This window comes from Hemiscyllium ocellatum, chromosome 7, assembly GCF_020745735.1.
Source record: "Hemiscyllium ocellatum isolate sHemOce1 chromosome 7, sHemOce1.pat.X.cur, whole genome shotgun sequence".
In the NCBI taxonomy this organism is placed as follows: domain Eukaryota; kingdom Metazoa; phylum Chordata; class Chondrichthyes; order Orectolobiformes; family Hemiscylliidae; genus Hemiscyllium; species Hemiscyllium ocellatum.
In genome coordinates, this window is record NC_083407.1 from 104,952,577 (window position 1) to 104,976,430 (window position 23,854).

The 23,854-nt window shown below is 42.2% G+C and overlaps 2 protein-coding genes across 3 annotated transcripts in view; one reads left to right on the forward strand and one right to left on the reverse strand.

Annotated features, from left to right (window-relative positions):
• ccnyl1 (cyclin Y-like 1) overlaps positions 1 to 11,916 on the reverse strand; it is a 66,379-nt gene extending 54,463 nt beyond the window's left edge. Inside the window, exon 1 of the mRNA XM_060827617.1 lies at positions 11,375 to 11,916. Within this exon, the coding sequence (XP_060683600.1) occupies positions 11,375 to 11,582 (208 nt within the window). The 5' untranslated portion in view covers positions 11,583 to 11,916. The remainder of the gene's footprint in view (positions 1 to 11,374) is intronic.
• On the forward strand, positions 11,356 to 20,995 carry mettl21a (methyltransferase 21A, HSPA lysine). Of its 2 annotated transcripts, none has more exons than XM_060827620.1 (4): positions 11,356 to 11,571; positions 18,231 to 18,413; positions 19,095 to 19,206; positions 19,886 to 20,995. In XM_060827620.1, the coding sequence occupies exons 2-4, from the start codon at positions 18,267 to 18,269 to the stop codon at positions 20,281 to 20,283; spliced, it is 657 nt and encodes a 218-aa protein (XP_060683603.1). In that variant the 5' UTR covers positions 11,356 to 11,571; positions 18,231 to 18,266; the 3' UTR covers positions 20,284 to 20,995. The 2 variants fall into 2 exon arrangements, with proteins under 2 accessions (XP_060683603.1, XP_060683602.1); XM_060827619.1 differs by having other exon boundaries at positions 11,356 to 11,456.
• Positions 20,996 to 23,854: the final 2,859 nt, after the last annotated feature.

A 23,854-nucleotide genomic window follows, 5' to 3' on the forward strand; every position in this document is an offset into this window, starting at 1 on the left:
TTAGTTTTACTGAGCTTATCAGGCCCATTTTAACTCTGACACTTCATGGCCTAGTTTAATCTTCTGAATTCGAAAAGCGTATCTTAATTTTGTTTATTTATTTGTGAAAAAAAAATCATTGCTTATAGTTGAAGGGTCTCTGATGGTCAGACCAACTCATCTGTTTAAAGAACAAAGCCAAGAAAAGTTTGAGAGCATTTCTAATTCAGATTATGTGATCTGTAGTGAGTAAGCTACCCAGAGCACTTGACTGAACACTATACAGAGGAACCTCTGTTATCTGAATTTCGGATTATCCAAAGAAGATTTCAAGGTCCCACAAAAACGTTACATCAAAGTAGTAAGCATGTTCAACGTACCTGTCCTGAAGAACATGTGAAAACGCTGGCAAAAACAAAGAAACGCAATCAGCTCAAGCATCAGCGACTGGATCTTTTTTTAGATAAGGGTTGTTACACAGCCCTTTGCAAAAGTAAGTATTTTACATTACTGTAGAGGTATTCCCGTCACTTTACAGGTCTGTTTATTTTTTAAAAAAAAGGCCGAGAACCTAAACGCATGTGCAAGGCACTGCTCCTGCCTTTCTACTGTGAGAATGCGTTCCCGGAAACTGACAAACGCTGTTGCGGTTGTAGAAGCTGTTCAGGATCTTGTTTAATGCTGTCTCCATGATTCTTTGCCAAATGATAACTACCACTGCATTTTAAAGAAGTTTCCTCATGTTATCATTGCTTTATTTTGTTCATCACGTGAAATCCGTGTCCTCTTGCGCTCAATACATTAAAATTATAGATTTAAATAAATTCACCAATAGCGCACAGTGTTAGATCAGCATGTCTTTCCTTGTTTCAGGTAATATTGATTATCCAAATAATCAATTATCTGAACGAAATAGTGCCCGCCCATCTCGTTTGGACAATCGAGGTTCCTCTGTAATTGACTCCAGCATCCTGCTACAGAAAGAGAAGGGAAAATTGTACACGGCCACTGCTTCATCCCCTGAAAGGCACGTGTATGGATGTAAAGCTGGGATGGGGTCAGGCTCCACAACGATGCACTGCAGAGGTTCAAGGCAGCAGCTCACCACTACCTTCTCAAGGGCAAGTAGAGAAAGGCAATAAATGCTGGCTCGCATCCCATATAAGAACTTTAAAAAAGCTTCATGCAATCTTTGGGTAATTGGCTGGAGTGTCAAAAGGTCACAAATGAAGAATAATCGCTGTTTCAGGTTGGGAGAGCTCTCATTTCAGAGTCAGATTTGTGTGGGTCAAATTCCACTCGAGTTCTCACCCCATCCCATTTCTGCCACCACCACAGTTGAGACCAACTTACTCAATAGAGACCAACTGATAAAACATAGACCTGGGACAACTTAGCCCAGGAGTCTATGCTAAGCAATTCCAGAGGGTAGATAAACAGAGAATGTTTCTGCTCTGCAGGGGCCAAATTCAAATCGGGAGTTCGAGAGAATCCTCTTTACCCAAAGAGTGGTTAGGCTGTGGAACTCAAGCGATTGCAAAGAGCAACCTAAAGAGTTTAAGAGCCCAAGAGACCGGCCATTCCAGGGTTTAAAATATTTACCTACTTAAAAAAAAACACACCAACTAACCCCCATAGCAAAACATTCTGTGCTCTCACAACTCATAAATCCCTATCTGGAGGCATTGCAAAAAAAAAAATTGCACAATGACCTCTTCATTGTTAGTTCCACCACTGGAGAAAACAGCCTCTAAATTCATTCTTCGTCTGGTCAGTTCTTAGCAGAAATAGCTTTAATATCCCAGTGTTGTAATAGATGTTTTCCATTCCACACACTAATCTTGTGAATCTAAACTGTCTGCTCTCTAAGTACTGGCCTAAATGGGTAGTTAAACCTACAGACAGGCCTCTCACTGTGGCCACTACCATTAAGGAATTCAGGAGAAACTTCTTTACACAGGGAGTGGTTAGAATATGGAATACACTACTGCAGGAAATAGTTGAAGTAAACAGAGTAGATCCATTTAAGAGCTGAATAGATAGGTAATGAGGGAGAGGGGGGATATGGTGAGAGGGGGAGATAAAATAAAACAGGAGGATACTACAAGCTTATCATAGCTCCTTGCTTTTCCTTCTGGACACACTGCACCACTTTATCCACCTGTACTTGCACGCTAAAGCAATTATACATTCCCTGATTAATTACCTATTGGTTAACTAAGTCATCAGGAAACTCTTCCTCACTTCTTAAATAAATTGTTATTTCAGACAATCCCAGATACACTGGTACAAAGACAACGAAAGACACAAAAACCTTTAACAACCTGAACAAACTAACCTCACAACCTGGTTGGTTATTTGCTATAATAATACTGATATAGTTAGCTGAAAATGTGTTGCTGGTTAAAGCACAGCAGGTTAGGCAGCATCCAAGGAACAGGAAATTCAACATTTCGGGCATAAGCCCTTCATCAGGAATACTGATAGTTACTCAAGAAGCAGACTGGCAAATAGACAGAATTTCCACACATTCCCATCAACTCACAAGAAAAAGCTGACATGAAGCCTCCTCCATCTTTCTTCATCTATTCCTTTTACCTGTTTATCCCCTTCTGCCTTCTGGGTACACACCCACCTTCCTCTTTAGGTTACTCTTTGCAATCGCTTGATTAGTGAGTTCCACAGCCTAACCACTCTCTGGGTAAAGAGGATTCTCTCAAACTCCCTATTGGAATTTGGTCCCTGCAAAGCAGAAACATTCTCTCTTTATCTACCCTCTGGGATTCCTTCACAGACTTAAATATCTCCACATGGTCATCTCAGTAATTTTTTGCTAGAGAAAACAGGCCCACACCATTGCCTCTTTTCTGACAATTGCACGATGTAAATCTTATTCTTGAGACTGTGCTTAACCTTAGACTGTGAGCCCCAGTTATGGGTTTCCGAGTGATCAGGAACATTCTTCCTGCATCTACTCTGCACAGTACTGTTAGTATCTTGTAGGTTTCTATGAAAGCTATTCTTCTGAACTCTAGTGACCATATTCTTAAACGATCCAGTCTCTTCCTGTATGTCCATCCTACCTTTCCAGGAATCAGTCTGGCAAACATTCTTTGCACTTCATCGATACCCAGAACAGCCTTCCTCAGATCAAGCGTTGAAAACCACACAAGTACTCATGTGTTGTCTTACCAAGGCCTTGTACAGTTACAGCAAGGCATCCTTGCTCCTCTATTCGAATCCTCTTGTTACAAAGACCAACGTACTATTTATTTTCTTCACTGCTTGATGCACCTCCAGACTTTCTTTCAACAAGTGGTGCCTGAAGACACCCATGTCTCATTGTACAATCCTTTCCCCAATTTAAATCACCATTCAGATAATAATCTGCCTGTCTGTCTGTTTTTGCTGCCAGAGTGGATGTCTCACATTTACCCACATTGTACTGCATCTGCCACGTGTTTGCCCACTGCTTTGCTTGTCCAAATCACGCTGAAGCTTCTCTGCATTCTCCTCACAGCTCACCCTCCCACCCAGCTTCACATCATCTGTAAACTTGGTGGTATGACATGTAGATTCCTCATTTAAATCATTCATATATATTGTGAATAGCAGGAATAGAGACATGGAGATGTACAGCTTGGAAATAGACCCTTTGGTCCAACTTCTCCATGCCGACCAGATATCCTATATAAGTCTAGACCCGCGTGGCAGCATATGGCAGCATATGACAGATATCCCTCAAAAATCTTATTTGTGTACCCATCCAGATGCCATTTAAATCTATCATACCAGCATCAACCACTTCCTCTGGCAGCTCGTTTCATACACGTACCACCCTCCCCCCGCCACGTGAAAAAGTTGCCCCTTCAGTCCCTTTTACATCTTCTCCCCCCTCAGCCTAAACCTAAGCCCTCCACTTTTGGACTGCCCACCCCAAGGATAAGCCCTTGTCTATTTATCCCATGCATGCCCCTAATGATTTTGTAAAGCAGTATAAAGATCACCCCTCAGCCTCCGATGCTCCAGGGAAAATAGCCCCAGCCTATTCAGTCCCTCCTTACAGCTCAAATCTTCCAACCCTGGCAACATAATGTTTTGAAGCCTTTCAAGTTTCACATCATTCATATAGGAAAGAGTTGAATTGCACACAATACTCCCAGAGTAACCTTCCAATGTCCTGTACAGCTGCAACATGACCTCCCAACTCCTATATTCAATGCACTGACCAATAAAGGAAAGCTTACCGAACGCCTTCTACATTATCCTTTCTACCTGTGACTTCCAAGCACTAATCCTTTCAAAAAGATCCATTTACTCCTACTCTTTTGAGAATTGGTTGGCAGAAACAGGAAACAATCTATTTATACATGGCCTCAAATCCCATGTGCTTGTATTTTTCCCACTTATCTTTTATGTCGGATACTATCAAAAGCTTTCTGAAAATCCAAACATACCTTATCCATTAGCTCCCCCTTATCCTTTCTACTAGTTAAAGCCTTAAAAACTTCCAGCAGATTTGTCAAGTACAATTTCCCCTTCACAAATCCATCTGGACTGGCCAATACTGTCACTCCAACACTTTTCACATTACCAGTGCCAAGCTAACCCATCTATAATACGATGTTTTCTTCCCATTTCTTAAATAGTGGCCTTACGTGTGCTGCCCACCAGCCCAAAGGAATGGTTACTGTCTACAGAATTTTGGGTGACCACCACTCATATTTGCTATTTCTAGGGTCACATCCTTGCATACTCTCTGATGAAGGTCATCAAGCACTGTGGGTTGATCGGATTTCAAACCTGTTCGTTTCCACAAGACCATTTCCCTTATAAGATTAATTTATTTCAATTCCTCCTTCCCATTAGAGCCAGTGTCCCCCTATATTTTGGGATGTTAAGGTCTTCCATTGCGAAGGCAGAACCAATCAGTCTTTTTGGCTCCCTTTACTAGAACCTAAACTGTTCCTAATCCTCAGGTCTGCTGCTTTTTTGAGCCAATTCGAACTCCTCTTCCCTGGATTTAATTCTGTCACTAATTGCCTTTATTAGTCATGGTCTGACTGTGTTTCCAGTTTTATTTTCATGCTAGACTAAATGAATAATTTTTGCAGTTTGTCCATGCACTCAATGTTTGCCATTGCCTACCTACTGTCATTCCTTTAAGTACCACTCCCAAATTTATCATAACTAGCTCATGTTTTGCACCATCGTAAGCCCTTTTATTTAAACTCAGGAGCCCAGTGTCAGAAACAACCATGTCACTTTTTATTTTAATGAAGAATTCCATCTTACTGTGGTCACTCTTCCCTAAAGATCCATCCATAACTAAATTGTCAATTATTCCTTCCTCATTATACAATAGCCTTTCAGGGGGGCCTTTTCTCTTTATTTGGTTCCTCAACATAATGATTCATAAAACTATCCCATATACATACCAAGAATTCTTCTACCATATTGCTACAGATTTGACTTGTCCAATCTATGTGCAGATTGAAATTGCCCAAAATAACAGCCATAACTTTATTACTTGCATCTCTGATTTTCTTTTTAATGTCTTCATCAATACAGGTTGTTCTGTTATAATGCACATTCGCTATAACACAATTGATGAATTGGGGACACTGTTTGTAAAGCATGATTTTTTTTATAACACAAGGTTGCACAAGAACGCAATTGCGACAAATGGGGTCTATTATTATTATTATTAACATCTTCTGCCCCTTAGGTGTTTCTAAGCTCAACACATACAGATTCTACATCACCTGAGCAAATATCTTTCCTCACAATTGCATTAATTTCCTTTAAAATCAGTGCTACGCCACCTCATTTTCCTTCTCTTCTACTTTCTAAAAACTGAAAACTCATGGATATTCGGTTCCCATTCCTGGTCACCCTGCAGCCACATCTCTAATTCCTAATAGATCATACATACCCATTTAGATCTACTCACGTGACTAACTCATCCATTTTACTGCACACGCTCTGTACATGAGTGCATAAGGGCTTAAGGTTCACCTTTTTAGCATTCTTACTCCCAATCACTGCAGCCTTGCTTAATTCTTACCCTTGAATTCTCAGCCTTTCATGTTTCTTATTTCCCATGCTTTTTGGAGTGTCAGTGAAGACTCATTGGGCTGAATGGCCTCTTTCTGCCCTGTAGGGATTCTATAGTCAGCTGTATGCTAACACTGGTTAAAGTACACCTGGAGTAGTGTGCACAATTCTGGCCACCTCCTGATTAGAAAGACGAGATTGTATTTTTGTTTATGCTCTCTAGTGCAAAGTATATTGCCTAGACTAGAGAACTTTAATGGAAAGACTATGGCTGCCTTCTTTGAAACAGAGATGGAAGGGAAATCTAATAGAAGTGATTAAGATAAAGTGGACAAGAAGGCCTATTCCCCATGGATGTGGGGTCCTTAAGGGGATGTCTAGATATAAAAAGGTAAAAGACACGAGGTTTAGAGGCAATTTAACAGGAAATCTTTTCTTCCAGGGGGTGACAGGGTTCTGGATTACAGTGTCTGAAATGGTGGTAGAGACAGAAATCTTCAAATGTTTAATCGAGTTTCCACATGGACCTCTATCAGCCCACTGGTTTACACTTCAATATTCACTTGAAGTGCTGTATCCTACAAAGTTCTGGACCAAAAAAACTGAAAATGGGAGGAGGTCAGATGTGTATTTGTCAGCTGGTGCAGAAATGGGCTGAATGGCCTCCTCCTGTGCTGTACATTTCTATGATTCTGTAAAGATACCTGTGTAAAGCCTTAAAGTCCTGCTTTTGCACTAATATAAATAACTCTGAAGAGTGCAAAACTGCTCTGTGGGTTTAGCGCACTTATAGAATCCCCCCCCCCCATATAGTTCAGGTATCTGCACGCATTGCCAGCACACTGCTCACATTAAGTTCGGGTAGACAACCAGAATCTGAACTACACCTTCAAGTTAAAACTAATCACCACCATGCAAAAGTGGAATTTACATCCTGCAGTCTCAGAATGACACAGAGAACACCAGCTGCAGACTCTCTTTTACCATACGTATTATCTATATAGAACTGGATCATTTGGAAATAGCCCTCAGCTTTCCCCCCCACTCGCCCGCCCTGAAATTATCGCATCACTGACTGCAGTGACTGAAATACTACACAGTGGATAAAGTTACTGAGAGAGAGAAAAAAAGTCTCTCTCCCTGAAACAAGACCGGAAGCAGGCAGTAGCCTGCCCTTGACTTTTAAAACTCAAGGGGAGAGATTTGCACGATACGCCCGTTCTCTCTATTTCTCCCATCCAATCAGAAGAACAAATTCACCTCTCAATAACAACCAGACATACATTTTCTATCATTCTCCAATTTTAGGAGTAGTTGATCACCACATCTCCAGCATCGACTGAATTCTATACTCCCTAGACCAACTTAACATTCAACCATACGCGGCACGGTGGCACAGTGGTTAGCACTGCTGCCTCACAGCGCTTGAGACCCGGGTTCAATTCCCGACTCAGGCGACTGACTGTGTGGAGTTTGCACGTTCTCCCCGTGTCTGCGTGGGTTTCCTCCGGGTGCTCCGGTTTCCTCCCACAGTCACAAAGATGTGCGGGTCAGGTGAATTGGCCATGCTAAATTGCCCATAGTGTTAGGTAAGGGGTAAATGTAGGGGTATGGGTGGGTTGCGCTTCGGCGGGTCGGTGTGGACTTGTTGGGCCGAAGGGTCTGTTTCCACACTGTAAGTCTAATCTAATCTAATCATACAACAATATTCAGAAGATTTTTATATGCATTATTTACTGCGCTGTTGATAATACATCCTTTTAACACTTTTCACAGAAAACTGTTTCGTATTTGCATGGGTGTCTTCCATCTCATTTTTTCTGTATTATCTCAACATAGTCTGAGGCCTGTTAGGCAGTTTTGAAACATCTGTTTAGTAGTATCTTTCACACCATTAGGATGGTCCAAAGTACTTCTGTCAATGTATGTTATCTGATGCATAACTACAGTTGTCATATAATCAAGTCTAGCAAGGTAGTGTACACCAGCACTCTATGCTAAACGTCAAATTAATGATGACCAATTAATCTATTTTTGCTGGCTTAAATAAGGGAGCAAGTTCGCCCTAACCAGCTTGTTTTCCTTACAAATACTACCTTGGAGTCTGCTGCATTTATCTGAACAGGAAGGCTTTGCTTAAGGAAGCAGAACATCCATTTAATTGGTCATCCAAAAATGGCATGTCTAGCAGTGCCTTTACAAATGTGGTCATTGATGTAATGTAGAAAACATAGCAGCCAAGTTGCAAAATGTAAGGTGGTGTGTGAACCCAATTTATCCACTCAAATGGCTTGAACCTTCTAACTGAGTCAAGCAGACACCTGCATTGGTTTCATTCAATCAGTTTTCTTCTGCCTCTGGCAACTTCCTATTCTCACAATTGCATCAACTCAAGAGAGAATCAAACTAATACAAATGACAGTTCGAGCCTATTCTCAGTTAAGCAGACACTGTTTCATTAAAACTTAGCGTTATTGCACAATTAGAATGGTGTTTCGTAGTTTTAAAATTTTTCATTAAGTCTAGTAAGAATGTAAAATTGCTCCTTATCAACTAATTTGCCTTCTTAGCTCCAAGTTGACCCATGAATACTGCACAGTATTCAGTCACTATACATGCAGATCAAAAATATAAAAGCACTTTCAGGCTAGCAGTTCAAAGTGGCAGCTGTGGCTCAGTGTAGCATTCTCAACCTAGCATCTGAATATTATCTCTGGAGCAGGACTCCAGTCTACATGAACACAAAATCTGGGCTGTTACTTTACAAAAATGATCCAATGTCAGAAATGAAAACTTTGGGATGAGATGTTAAACTGAGGCCTGTGTAAAAGATCTCATGGTAGAACAGCAGGCAAGTATTCACTAGTGTCTGGGTTAACATTTATTCCTCACCTATCTCCAAACTCAGATTATCTGGAGATTGCCACAATCTTGTTTATAGGACCTTGCTATATGCAAATTATCTGTCGCATTTCCTACATTACATCAGTAGCAACTTTTAAAAGCATTCCGCTGGCTGAAGTGCTTTGGGACATCTTGAGATTGTAAAAGGTACTACAGTAATGCAAGACATTTGTTTTAACAAAGAACTAGGATTACAGACATTAACCAAGTGCTGCTGGGAGTACATTGCCGTCAGTATATCCTGCAAGATGCTACAAAAATACTAAGTTGACAACAATTCACTGTCAGGCTATTTATGACACACACACACACACACACACACACACACACGTGCTTCTAATTGTTGCCTTTCAGGAATTCAAATCATGCATCATTGAAATTTGCTGACATTGGAAGAAATAGCAAATCATACCACAATAATATCCCTACAGAGAGGGTTATTTAAAAGTTGTGTGTTGTGTACACTTACACACCAATCAGGCTAAAATTCATGGATCACATACGTGCTCAATCTTAAGAGTAAAAAGAGTTAAAGAAAGCAGAAACCCCGAATACAAGCTTTCTATGGACCTGAATGCCCTCTAATCACAGATAGTTTGCAATAACTTTTTACCTATAGATACAACACATTACTATTCACCGGGTTCTTATTTGAAGGCAAATTTGCCATTCAAATTTCTTCTCTCGTGTCCTGAATCTGTTAATTCAAGTTGGGTGTAGAGCCTGATGGACATCAGCCAAACTCTGGTATCTTCCCTCCAGTGACCCATCTTCATGGGTGAGTCATATTAGTGCTTAACAACATTCTATTAGAGCCTCAGAGAGTCACCAATGTCACAGATTAACTCAGTCCTGACCTTACCCAGAACAAAGAAAGGACAGCAAAACAAATTCGCTTTCCTGTCCCTGTGTATTAGATTCATGTACCAGATACTGACATGTGATTTTAAACCAACACTAGAGCCTAGTCTCTGACCTGTTCCTTTAGCCACAGTATTTGTATGGCTGGTCAAACTCAGTTTCTGGTTATTGCTAACATCTAGGATGCTCAGAATGGAGGATTCACCAATAGTAATGCCACTGAACATCAAGGAGCAATAATTAGGTTCCTTTTTTTGGGAATGGCCTTTACCTGGCACTTCTGTGATGTAAGCTTTGCATACCGCTTATCAGCCCAAGACCCAATTTCATCCAGATGTTGTGGCATCTGGACACAAAATGCTTTTGTATCTGAGGAATCATAAATGATACTGAATATTGTGCAATCAATAGCAAAATCCCCCAGTCTAACCATTTGCTTTAAGGGCATTGATGTGCAGATGAAGATAGCTGGGTCAAAGACACTATGTGAGAATCTCCAGTCACGTCCTGAGACTGACATGATTTGATTTAACAACAACGATCTTCCTTTGTGCCAAGTACAACATCAAGCAGCACTGACTTCCCAAGATTCCAAAAGAATCTACTTCTGCTAGACCTCCTTGATACGATATTCAATCAAATGCTGCCTTAATGACAAGTTTACATCTACAGACACATGCACTCAGTGACTTGTGAGCCATGGGTATCCTTGGCCAGCATTTATTGCCTGCCCTTACAAAGTTGCCTTCTTGAACCACTGCTGTCCATGTGCTGTAGGTGGACACGCAATACTCTTGGGGAGGGAATTCCAAGAAATTAATTCAGAAAAATACTGGAAAGCACACCTGGATAAGGTGCAGAATCAGGGCTCAGCAATGGCACACGCTTAGCAGCTTAAAAGACACAACCTTCCTGAATCACAAAGAGCCAGATAAGAGACTTATTAATGACTACATTCCTGCAATACCCATTCACACAGAGGGTGGTGCATGTATGGAATGAGCTGCCAGAGGAAGTGGAGGAGGTTGGTACAATGACAACATTTAAAAGGCATCTGTATGGGTACACGAATAGCAAAGGTTTGGGTCAAATGCTGGCAAATAGACCTAGATTAATTTAGAATATCTGGTCAGCATGAACGAGTTGGACCGAAAGGTCTGTCTCCATGCTGTACATCTCTGCGACTCCAGGTGGGCATGCAGAAATGGTAACAGGAAGGAAATGCTCAGAAATGATGAGATAACACCTAAGCTCTTTTAGGTACCAAATTCAAATAAGAGAGTGATTTTCTGCTGGGATGAAGAGGCAGCTGCCAATAGTCCAGTCAATGCAATCATCCTTCAGTGAAGCTGCCTGCTTCAACTTTGCGTAAAAAATGAGGTCTGCAGATGCTGGAGATCACAGCTGCAAACGTGTGCATCTCAGATGCTGCCTGGCCTGCTGTGCTTTGACCAGCAACACATTTGCAGCTTCAACTTTGCACCAACTTCCATCAACTCAGGGCAGTGTCTGTGACATCACCGGAGCCCCCGCCTCTCTCCTCCCACCAGCCGCGCGGTGTCGCCGCTCTCACCTTCCGGCGCTTCCCTGTCACTGATGTGCTGCAGGTTGGTTCCGGGGCTGGGCTCGGCTTCCCGGAGCTCCGCCTCCACTCGGTAAGCGTCGATCCGCTCCTGCTGCTGCTGCTGCCGCCGCTGCTGCTCCTGGCCCCGGAGCCCGCCGCGGCCTGACAGCGTGGGGCTCGCCCCCGGGGACACGCAACAGGACAAGGTGTTTCCCATCGTCTCTGAGAAATGAGTGAAACTTTTAAGCTCGGCCCCCCCCCTCCTCCCCGGACTCCTACGGCCTAAGAGCGGGTTTTCCTTCAGAGAGGGAAGGGAAGGGGGGGGGGGGAAGCGCTCAAGGCTCGACGTCGCCGCCTCTCAGGTGAGGAAGGGGATCTTCGTTCTCCTCCTCTGATGAACGGCAGCCGCTCCCAGCAGAACCTGGATGCCGGCGGCTCCGCGGCTCAGCCCTGCGGCCTCGGCTTCATTCGGCCGCGCGGAATTTCTCCGCCATTTTGCGCCGCGCCTGGACCCCGGACTCCGGCATGGCAACAGGACCCGCCCAGCGGTGGCTCCCGCCGCCCCTCTCCTGATTGGGCACCGTCAAGACGATCGATCACCAACCCCCCCACGCCCCCCCTCCGCATTGGGTGCGCCGGGCGTCAATCATCGGCGCGCAACCCCCCCATTGGTCGGAGACGATGCCAATCACCTGCCCTCATTGTGAATTAAAGGCGCTTCCCTCCTCCCATTTAAGTCCGCCCACTTTTTCTTGGCGAAATTTCAAAGTGTCATAGACAGCTGTTCATGACTCAGACATACACACACACTCTTGTACAGGAAAGCCTGGCATGATTGAGTTGGGTGGGGACATCTTGCAGTTGTGAAATGTGCATTGAATTGGACTTGTTAATGTTTTCTGATCTCCAAATGAACCTTGCACTTTGTTTATCCCAAGGCACTGCCATGAAACCTATTTGATCTTCATATTGTGGGCTTACCCTACAGATGGGGAAAGTTAGAAAGTAGTTTCCATCTGCTCCCATGTGATGGCTTCTGCTTTTCTTCTGGAATATAAATATAAACTTAAAACAGTACATTCAAAAATAATGTCCAGTATCTACATATTTTTACCCTTTTAATTTTTCAGTCCATTATTTCTGTTATTTAATTGAAAATCCTGCATCCTCTTCCAAACCCACTGACTCCTTCATCATGAACAATTCCACAAGCACTGGTATCACAATCACGTGACTACTCATCTGTGTTTCAACGCTGAAGCTGTTCAACATCAGGGCCTTCATGGTTGAATTTGGTTCACTCCTGACTTGATGTGCAATATGCTGGATAGCAATGAGGAGTGTGATCCATGGCATCACCTGTAGAATCTTCATTCTTATCATGAGTAATATCAAATCATCCTGTTCTGCCACTGCCATCTTTATTAATGAAGTGGTCCTAGCCCCCATTGCTTAGCAACTTCAAGGCTGCTTCCTTGAATATGGTGTCTATTGCCTAGCAAGACAAGAAGCATTACTTGAATTAGCTTTCAGAAATTAAGTTCAGTCAAGAGAATTGATATGAGAGTAGGAGAACAATTGGGAAATAGCAATTGTGATAATGTTAGAATGTAAAGGATGATGTGTAGTCAAAGATAAGGATGTTGGTTTTGTAAAAGGCAAAGTTCTGTGAGGTAAGATAAAACAAACTTAACTTGGCAGAGAGTCGAGAGTCTGGTGCTGGAAAAGCACAGCATCCGAGGAGCAAGAGAATCAGCATTTTGGGCATAAGCCCTTCATCAGGAATTAATAACTTGGCAGAGAACTGAAGAAACAGTACTTACAGAGGATGTTAAGCCTGGAGACAGATAAAATTAATAGATATTTTCCTCTGATAAAGTATTGTGCACAAAACTAAAAAAATGTAAAAGGTAACATAATTTGTAGCTAACCATTCTGAAAAAAAGGTTTTTTACATTTCCAGGAAGGGGTTGGGGAGAGATATGGTTTCATTTTAGTGTAAAGCATTATTGGAATGAGAAATACTTTGCAACAGGAAGAGGTTGAGCCACAATCTATTGCGTCTTTAAAGGGAAAACTCAGTAAGTAGTTGTGTAAGAGGAAGATAGCGAGTTTGTTGGAGAAGGGAAGGCTGGAGCAGCCAGATAGAGCAAACCTACTATTCATTAAGATGAACCAGCAGAGGAATTATTGAGGCACTATAGATGTTATCATGTATTCTTACTCAAATTCAGGACTGGAGACCAGTTTCTTAATTCATGTTGAAGAATTTTTGGGTATGCAAAACTATAAATTCAGAGTTGATTTATCATAGAAAGAAATTGCATTTGTAATGTGCTTTTCACAACTTCAGGCTGTCCCAATGTACTTTATGGCCAGAAAAAGCCCTTCCTGATGAAGAGCTTTTGCCCAAAATGCAATTTTCCTGCTCCTCAGACACTGCCTGACCTGCTGTGCTTTTCCAGCACCACTCTGATCTTGACTCTGATCTCCAGCATCTGCAATCCTCACTTTAACCCAGAAAGAATCCCCCTGCCCCACTCCTAAAATACTCGAAGTTCTACCCTTGCCTTAGCTTGTCTTTACTTACATGGTTGAAGGGTCTTTGAGTAAAGAGTTGTTGTCTGAGGCTTTGTTTTGTTTTGTTTCCACATATAGCTCAATTTTAGTTAGGTTTTCTGGTACTGTACCACATCTCACCCAAGGAGCAGGGTAAGGTGTGAGCTTTAACTCACACCCTTCTCAGCCATGACATGGTGGAACATTTTGTTTTGACAAATTGTGGTTTTATGTTTCACTCCAGAGGCCTGTTCAGAAATATATAGGAGGAGCCATTTTTCAACAACTTGTCTTTATTTAGCACCTTTACAATAATAAAATGTCCCAAGGCACTTCACAGAAACATCACAAGACAAAGTTTGACACTGAGCCACATAAGCGTATGTTAGGTCTTGTTGTGTAACTTATCAGATGGGACCAAGGCCGCTTCCTTTGCTCTCTTGTGGATACAACAGATCCTATGCCACTGTTTGGAAGACGAACTGGGAGTTCTCCCTCGGGTCTTGGCCGATACTTATCCCTCAATCAGCATAACAAAAACACAACCAGTTAGTTATCACATTATTGTTTGTTAGAACTTGCTGTGCGGAAATTGGCTGCTACACTTCCTCTATTATAACAACAATACCTTGCATTTATAAAATGTCTTTACCTTAGTAAATTAATCATGACATTTCCCAAGAGCATTATCAAGCAACATTTAATGCTGAATCACCTGATGTGATATGAGGACAACTGAATATAAGCTTTACTAATGAGTAAAGTAGTTTTGAAAGAGAGAGGGAGACAGGAAAACCATGGCGTTTAGTCAGGGAATTCCAGAGTAGGCATGGCTATCATTGGTGTAACAATTAAAATCAGAGGTGAGCAACAGGCAGAACTTCAAACAGGTGCAATTGTGACAGCACAGAGATCTTGGAGGATTGCAGGCTGGAGTAGGTTCGGGAGAGAGGAGAAGGGTTAAGCTGAAAAGGGATTTGAAATTCAAGCTGATGCAGGTGTATGAATCAAAGTAGGTCAGCAAGCACAATGGTGATGGCGTAAAATAGGATTTGGTGCAGGAAAAATATGAGCAGCATGTTTTAGATGACCTTCAGTTTAGGAGATTAGTATTTGGAGGCTGGCCAGAGGTGTTGGTATAATGTTGGTAAAAGCTCAAAAACATCAGAGGAGAAAATATTTTAAAATATTTTAATGGAACAGCCAAATGTTAGTGTTTCCACAAACAGAACCATTCAATGGACGGCAATTTGGCACAGTGGTTAGCACTGCTGCCTCACAGCGCCAGGGTCCCAGGTTCATTCTAGCCTCAGGCGACTCTCTGTGTGGAGTTTGCACATTCTCCCCGTGTCTGCATGAGTTTCCTCCAGGTTCTCCGGTTTCCTCCCACAGTCCAAAGATGTGTAAGTCAAGTCAAGTGAATTGGCCAGTGTTAGGTGCATTAGTCAGAGGGAAATGGGTCTGAGTAGGTTACTCTTCGGAGGGTTGGTGTGGACTGGTTGGGCCGAAGGGCTTGTTTCCACACTGTAGGGAATCGAATCGAATCTAATCAATGTATTCAGCTGGCAAATGTACACGGAATCCACAACTTCAAAAGGAACTTTGTTCTCCCTCCCAAAAGAATCTTAAATTTTCTATAAACACATCTCCAAAAATGAGTAATTAGTATATTGTTGTGTCATAGGAGAACATAATTGGCATGTGAATGCTTCGTAATGTCTTCATGAAAGGTGCTGTATTGACAAGTGTTTTTGTAAATATACCCTTAAATGTCTGGTGTTGTGGGAGAACGTGGAAGGGGAGGAGGAGCATGCAGGTAGTAAGAATTCTAAAGACGACCGAAATATAAATTGCATAGGAGATTTTTAAAATTCGTTTGTGCAATTTATGCTTTCCTAGCTTGGCTAGCATTTATTATCCATCCATAACTGGCCCCTAAACCAAGTGGTGAGCTAAGACCTTTTCAGTGATTAATTCAGAATCAACCACATTGTTGTGGGTCCAGAGCCATATGTAGACCAGATCAGGTAAGGGCAGCAGATCTCCTTCCCTAAATTGCTGAGGTAGATTAGAACTTTTTCTTACAGCAGTTAACAATGGTTACAATTAAGCTTTTAATTTTTGTTTTTGCTGATTCAAATTTCATCATTTGTCGTGACTGGATTTGTACCCATGGTGCCAGAACATTAGCCTGGGTCTCTGGATTGCTAGTCATAGAGTCACAGAGATGTACAGCAGGGAAACAGCTCCTTCAGTCCAACTCATCCATGCCGACCAGCTATCCTAACCTAATCTAGTCCCATTTGCCAGCCCATAAAGTCATTCAGCATGGATACAGACCCTTCAGTCCAATCGTTCCATGCCAACCATAATCCCAAACTCGTTCCACCTGCCTGCTTCTGGCCCGTATCTCTCCAAACCTTTCTTATTCATGTCCTTATCCAAGTGTCTTTTAAACAGTGTAACTGTAACCTGCATCCACCACTTCCTCAGGAAGTTCATTCCATACACAAGCCACCCTCTGTGTAAGAACATTGCCCCTCACATCTTTTTAAAATCTCTCTTCTCTCACCTATGCCCCCATAGTTTTGAAATCCTCCATTTTAGGGAAAAGACACCTACCATTAACCCTATCTACATCGTTCATTATTTCATAAATCTCTGTCAGGTCACCTGCCAACCTTCTATGCTCCAGTGAAGAAAATCACAGCCTTTCTTTATAACTCAAACCTTCCATACCTGGCAACACCCCGGTATATCTCTTCTGAACCCTCTCTACCTTAGTAATAACATTACTACTGCACTACCACTTCCCCTAAATAGAAAGGGAGACTATCAATGTGAGCTAACAGCAAGACAAAGCCCCATCCCAGTGACATGGTTGGGTTTGTTCCCCGTAAGGAAAAAGGAAGAGGGCAGTTGGTAAACTCCCTCCCTCCTTCTTCAGCAGCTGCCTGGCCTTCCCTTTTCTTTTGGCCCTCAACCACTCACTGCAGAGCTGCGTCAAACTCCATGTCAGGACAAAGGGTGTAAAAATAGTCACAACGGATGGCGAGAGAAGGAGCAAAGCATGGCAAAGTGGAGACTTGCTACTGGATGGTTTTATCCTGTTGTAACCAATTGCATTATTTTGCTATGTTCTGCTATTTATTCTGTCCAACAACAAAACTTTTGTGGCCTTTCAGTGAAACAGACCGTATGTTGTGTTATAGTGAAAGGGCTATTATTGACAATCTGTGATAGGAAAAGTGTTACAGCAAGTTTACAGTTAGGGAGGAGGCACTATCTCCAAAACTGATAGTGTAATTGTGGAAGAATAGAAATATGTACTTAATTATAGAAATTGCAGAAAAGTAAAATCCGTTAATTCTTTATAATTCAAATCGTCAACGTGCCTTCATTTCTAAACACTGTAAGACATGGTTAACTATAGAGCATATATATCAGTACTTTTCTTGAAAAGTCATCAACCTGCAACATTAACTTTCTTTCCCTCTCCACAGGTTCAGTCAGACCTGCTGAATATTTCCAGCAATTTTAGTTTTTGTTTTAAAATTGTTACTTTATTTTCTGGTTTAATCTGTATTTGTGATAACCTAAGGCTTCAGGGACCCCAAAACAGCCCCTGAATCAGCACAATTGCTGTACTGTCCAATGTGCTGTCTCTTGAAGGAGACATTAAGCCAAGCCTTGTCCCCCCTCCAAGGTGAGGGAGTTCCCCTCCATTATAAAAGCAGATAAGGTGGTCACTGTCATTTTGCTCTTTGTGCTGGCTTGCTACGTGCAAATTAATCACAGTGTTTTTGAAATTATAATGGTGCCTGCACATCGAAAATATTCTAGTGTGATTTTTTGAATGATAATTCATGGATATAGGCATTGCTGTTGCCCATGAGATTGTGACAGGGTGCCTCCATTTTGAACTGCTGCAGTTCTCAAGGGTAGCTACAGTGATGTGAGGGAGGGAGTCCCACGACCCATTGACACTGAAGGAACGGTAATAAATTTCCAAGTCAGCATGATATGAGATTGGGAGGGGAACTTGCAGGAGGTGATATTCCCATGCATCTGCTGTCCTTGTCCTTCCAAGTGGGAGAGGTAGTGTGTTCCGAAGGTGCTGTCCAACGAAATTTAGCATGTAAAGGTTGGTGGATGGGATGCCAATCAGGCGAGCTGCTTTGTCCTGCGCGGTGTCGACCTTACATGTTGGTGGAGCTGCCCTCATCTGTGCGAGTGACAAGGAAATACTTTAGGGCATCCTGATGCAGTGGAAGACCCTGCATAAATGCTCGTCTTTCTTTTTTAGTTTTACAGTGTGCATGAAATTCTGGGCTGGAACATAATGGCTTTGCTGCCGTATGATGGTGCCATGATTCCTGGCCTCCGGAAGTTCCATGAGCCATCAGCAACCTTTCACTATGCCAAGCGAGACATAGTGATCCGACAGAACTGGAACCAGCTTGGTGTAGCAGCTGTGGTGTGGGATGCAGTAAGTATCAGACTCGTACTTCACATATTGATAAAGATCACAACCAGGGAAAACTGGTTTAGTATCCCATGTGGCAGATTATTTTATAATCATACAGCGCAGGAATAGATCATGCACCTCGAGCTTGGTATACCACTCAATAAGACCATGGCTGATCTGTTTGCACCTCAAATCCCTACTCCTCCCTACCCCCCCATAACATTTCTTCCCCTTGTTTAGCAAGAATCTATCTACTTATGCCTTAAAAATATTCAAGGACTCTGCTTCCACCGTCTTTGCAAGAAGAGAGTCCTAAGGCCTCACAGAGGAAATGTTTTGCCTCATTGCTATTTTAAATGGGCCATCTCTGATCTTTAACCAGTGATGGAGGGGAGGCTAAACGTACTGGTGGGAAAAAAAAATAAGACCGCAATAAGAAGAAAGTGTAAGCGAAAGGGTAAAAACTTTAAAATAAGTATGAAATTGAGGCTCAACATGAAATAGTGAAGAACATGAATGAAAACTACCTCCAAGTATTCATAACAGAAATAACAAAAAACAGAAATTCAGGAAAACTTCGTCTGTCATGCAGCATCATCTCTCCACTGGTGGTGCCTGATCTGTTGGGTATTTCCAGCGATTTTTGTTTTTAATTGACAAAATTAATTGAGGCTAAGAGAGGTCTTTTCTTCTCTGTTTCAGGCCATTGTACTTTGCACATATCTTGAACTGGGAACAATCCAGCTACAAGACCGAACTGTGATAGAACTGGGAGCGGGTACCGGATTAGTTGGAATAGTTGCAGCATTGCTAGGTAGGTAGTGGGTTACCGTTGTTTGTTATCCCTGTGTGACTGAAACCATGTGGCACTTTTGTTATTACATGAATATTGCGTGTACTTATAGACGGTTGACTCTGTTCAGCAGTGAGGAATTGGGCAAATGGTTATTGTCCTTAAGTTGTCTTTAAGTTGAAATGATTATGTAGCAAGTAGGAAATTTCTGACCTGAGCCAATGTGCAGCCTGACAGCTTGCGAGGCAATAATGAGCTATAAAGATGAACATTTTTCTAGTTCCTCTGATGATCTCAGGATCTTCCAAAGTGCTTTAGAACCAGTGAAGTAACTGTTGGGTGCATGAACTGTTGATGTGTAGGAAACCCTACAACCAATTTGTTCATAGACAGAAACATAAGGATCAATCTGTTTCAGTGATATAGGCTGGGTGCTGAGCATTGGCTAGGATACTGAAGTCTCTGGCAGTCACTCAGTGCCGTGCTGAATTGTCATTTTCTCCATACCTTTTAATTGAGCAATCAGTCACTTTCCCCTTGTCACCTTGCCCCATCTCCTGTCCCCTCCCGTAATGATGAGGGGCTGTTTGGTTAGAATAAAGGTATTAAATAGCAGCAAGCTAGTGGAAAAGAAATGGGTTATTTTCACCTGAAAATGAACAGATATACTTGAAGACAATTTTTGTTTCTCTTAAAATAGGTGCTGATGTAACAGTCACTGACAGGGAGGTGGCATTACAGTTCCTTGAGTCTAATCTCCAAGAAAACATCCCCACTGACCTGCGGGCCAAGGCGCGGGCCAGGGAGCTGAATTGGGGGGTGAACCTAGACCAGTTCGACCCGGGCAGCTATGATGTGGTCCTGGGGGCGGACGTGGTTTACCTGGAGGAGGCATTCCCGGCCCTGCTGGAGACTTTAGAATATCTCAGCTCCGAGCAGACTACGATCCTGCTGTCCTGCCGCATCCGTTACGAGCGAGACCAGAACTTCCTGCAGATGCTTGGGAGTCGCTTTGTGGTGGAGAAAGTCCACTACGACACTGAGAAAGATGTTCATGTTTACAAGGCACAGAAAAGAATGGCAAAGGAAGATCTTTAACCAGAATCTAGCCACTGTTTTAGATTCACGTAGGAAGACGTTGTTCATTCTGAAAGTTTGAGTTCCCTCCCGCCACTCACCAAACCTCAGCAGTGTTTGAGGGAGAGTTCTGTACTTCCACTGGCTTCTTGTATGAAGAAGTGCTTTTTGAAATTACCCTTGAATGGTCTAGCTCTAGTTTTAGACTTATGTCCCCTTGTTCTGGTCTTGCTCACCAGTGGTTTCTCTCTATCGACCTATCAAATCCTTTTTAATCATCCAAATTAGATCATCTTCTTTACTCAGGGCAATACCAATCTTATCTATGCAACTTGCCCACACCTAATCAAATCCACTTAGCCCTTCAAAGGCCAGTCTGTTTTTTTTTGAGGAACAGATGCTGGAAGTGGAACATGCACCCTTGCCTGACCGGCATTCTTCTCAGCTGTAAAGTCACTTCCACCCTTCAGTAATCCAGCATCTTGAGATAAAGGCCAACATTCCGTCAGATATGTGCATTATTTTGAATATGTGCCCCTAGCCATAAGTGATTTCTCTGCTTGGATTCGCTAATTGTCAACTCTTCCCAGCTTTTTGCTATTTGGAAAAAAAATTCTGGTCTATCTTTCTTAGGTTCAAAGCTAGCGACACTACACTTCCGAGATTTAGTCTCAACGTTTGTGTTCAAGAAAGTCCATGTGAGCAAGTCTAATAAAGAAATAGTTATGTTTAAGATGATGATTTACCTGTGTGGATTTTATTTAACTACATGTTAGATTCATCTGCACGAGGGAACCGCTTAGTGGTTATCTGTCTCACTTCAGAGTAAGAATGTGGAGGCTATCACATCCCAGTGCAGCTTCAACAGTACATAGTCCAGGCTGAAAGAACAGTGCAGTACTAAGGGAATGCTGCAGTGTCAGAGATGTTGTTATTTAAATGAGATATGAAACTAAGGCCCCATTTGTAAGAGACTATTTTGCACAATACTATTTTGATGTAGAACAGGACTGTTCTTCCTGCTGCCCTCATCAATATTCATCCCCTCACCAGCATCATGACAAAGATTATCTCGTAATTTATCACACTGCTGTTTGTGTAGCCTGCCTGTATGCAAATTGACTACTGTGTTCCATCAGTGATGACAGTTCAAAGGCACTTCACAAACTCCAAATGCACTTTTGAATGTCCAGAGTTGATGAAAGGTGCTATATAAATGTATTTCAGACAAAGCCCTAACCTATGTTTCACTTTAAGAAAAAGTTCGCATTCTGCAACTGTTGTGAATTACCGCTGGGTACTACTGGAGAAAAGTTGTCTACAGTACCTATTCGTGATGAAATAATAGCTGTCCTGACAAAAGAGCAGATTGAATTCAGTTGTGATAATTAATCATTAAATGCTCAAATCAGTCCTGACCTTGACCTCCTCCAATTTTAGCCCTTTGTGCATTCCCCCATTTCCTTAACATAAGAACATCAGAACTAGGAGCAGGAGTAGGCCATCTGGCCCTTCGAGCCTGCTCCACCATTCAATAAGATCATGGCTGATCCTTTCGTGGCCTCAGCTTTACTTACCTGCCCTCTTGCTGTAACCCTTAATTCCTTTATTGTTTAAAAAAGTTATCTATCTTAGCTTTAAAAACATTTACTAAGGAAGCCTCAACTACTTCACTGGACAGGGAATTCTGCAGATTCACATCCCTCTGGGTGAAGAAGTTCCTTCTCAATTTGGTTCTAAACCAGCTCCCCCTAATTTTGAGGCTATGCCCCTTTGTCCTAATGTTACCTGCTAGTAGAAACATCTTCTCTACTTCTTTCTTATCTATTCCTGTCATAATTTTATATGTTTCTATAAGAACCCCCTTCATTCTTCTAAATTCCAACGAATATAATCCCAGTTGACTCAGTCTCTCCTCATAAGTCAACCCCATCAACCCTCCAGTGCCAGTACATCCTTCCTCAAGTAAGGAGACCAAAACTGCACACAGAACTCCAGGTGTGGCCTCAGCAGCATCCTGTAAACATGCAACATAATCAATCCCTTTAGCAATGAAGGACAAAATTCCATTTGCCCCCTTAATTACCTGTTGCGCCTGCAGACCAACCTTTTGTGATTCATGCACAAGGACACCCAGGTCCCTCTGCACAGCAGCATGCTGCATTTTTTTGCCATTTATGTAATTGTTGTTTTTACTGTCATTCCTACCAAAATGGATGACTTCACATTTATTAACATTGTCCTCCATCTGCCAGACCTTTGCCCACCCACCTAAACTATCTATGTCCCTTTGCAAAGTTTCACAGTCTTCTGCACACTTTGCTCTACCACTCATCTTGATGTCATCCGCAAACTTTGACACACTACACATGGTCTCCAACTCCAGATCATCTATGTAAATTGTGATTAATTGCAGCCCCATCACTGATCCCTGAGGGACACCACTAGTCACTGATTGCCAGCCAGAATAGCCCTCATTTATTCCCACTCTTTGCTTCCTGTTAGTTAACCAATTCTCTATCCATATTAATACATTGCCCATAACATCTTGCATCTTTATCTTATTAGACAGCGCTTTTGTATGGCACTTTGTCGAATGCCTTTTAGAAATTTGGGATACATCACATCTACCAAATCCCAGTTGTTCACTGTGCTCATAATGAGTTCATAGAATGACAGTAAATTAGTTAAGCATGCCCTACTTCTTCATGAACCCATGCTGCATCTGCCCAACAGGATAATTTCTAACTAGATGCCTTGTTATTTCTTCCTTGATAATAGTCTCAAGCATTTTCCCCACTGCAGAAGTTAAGCTAACCAGTCTATAATTCCCCATCTTCTGTCCATCTACTTTTTAAAATAGTGGCATCGCATTTGCTGTTTTCCATTCTGCTGGAACTGCCCCAGAGTCCAGTGAATTTTGGAAAATTACCACAAGTTGCTATTTGCTATTTCTCCCACCATCTCTTTTAGTACCCTGGGAGGCATTCCATCAGGGCCAGGAGACTTGCCTATCCTTAGCTCCATTAGCTTGCCCAACAGTACCTCTTCCGTGATAATGATTGTTTCCAGTGTCCTCCACTGTGAAGACCGACAGAAAATACCTGTTCAATGCTTCAGCCCATATCCCTCATATCCCATTACTAAATCCCTTTCTCATCCTCTAAAGGAACAATGTTTACTTTAGTCACTCTTTTTCGTTTTGTATATTTGTAGAGACTTTTGCTATCTGTCTTTATATTCTGAGCTAGTTTATTCTCATAATCTATCTTACTTTTCTTTATAGCTCTTTTTGTGGCTTTCTGTTGACCACTAAAGCTTTCCCAACCTTCTGGTTTTCCACTGATCCTGGCCACATTGCCTTCTCTTTCTATTTGATGACATCCCTTATTTCCTTAGACATCTGTGGTAGATTACCCCTTTTCCTACAGTCCTTCCTTTTCACTGGTATATACCCACCATTGGTAGCCCTGCCTTCGGCTGTCTAGGATTAAGCTCTGGAATTTCACTCATAAACCACGCCACCTCTTCTCTTTTAAACTCCTCCTTAAATTCTACCTTTTTGACCAAACATTTTATCAATTTAGTTAAC

What these genes read in the sequence shown, in the direction of transcription:
- mettl21a (XM_060827620.1), top strand. Translation starts at nt 18,267, where the DNA reads ATGGCTTTGCTGCCGTATGATGGTGCCATGATTCCTGGCCTCCGGAAG. An exon ending in CAGCTGTGGTGTGGGATGCA is followed by an intron (nt 18,414 to 19,094) that starts GTAAGTATCAGA and finishes TCTCTGTTTCAG; the next exon opens with GCCATTGTACTTTGCACATA. An exon ending in AATAGTTGCAGCATTGCTAG is followed by an intron (nt 19,207 to 19,885) that starts GTAGGTAGTGGG and finishes CTCTTAAAATAG; the next exon opens with GTGCTGATGTAACAGTCACT.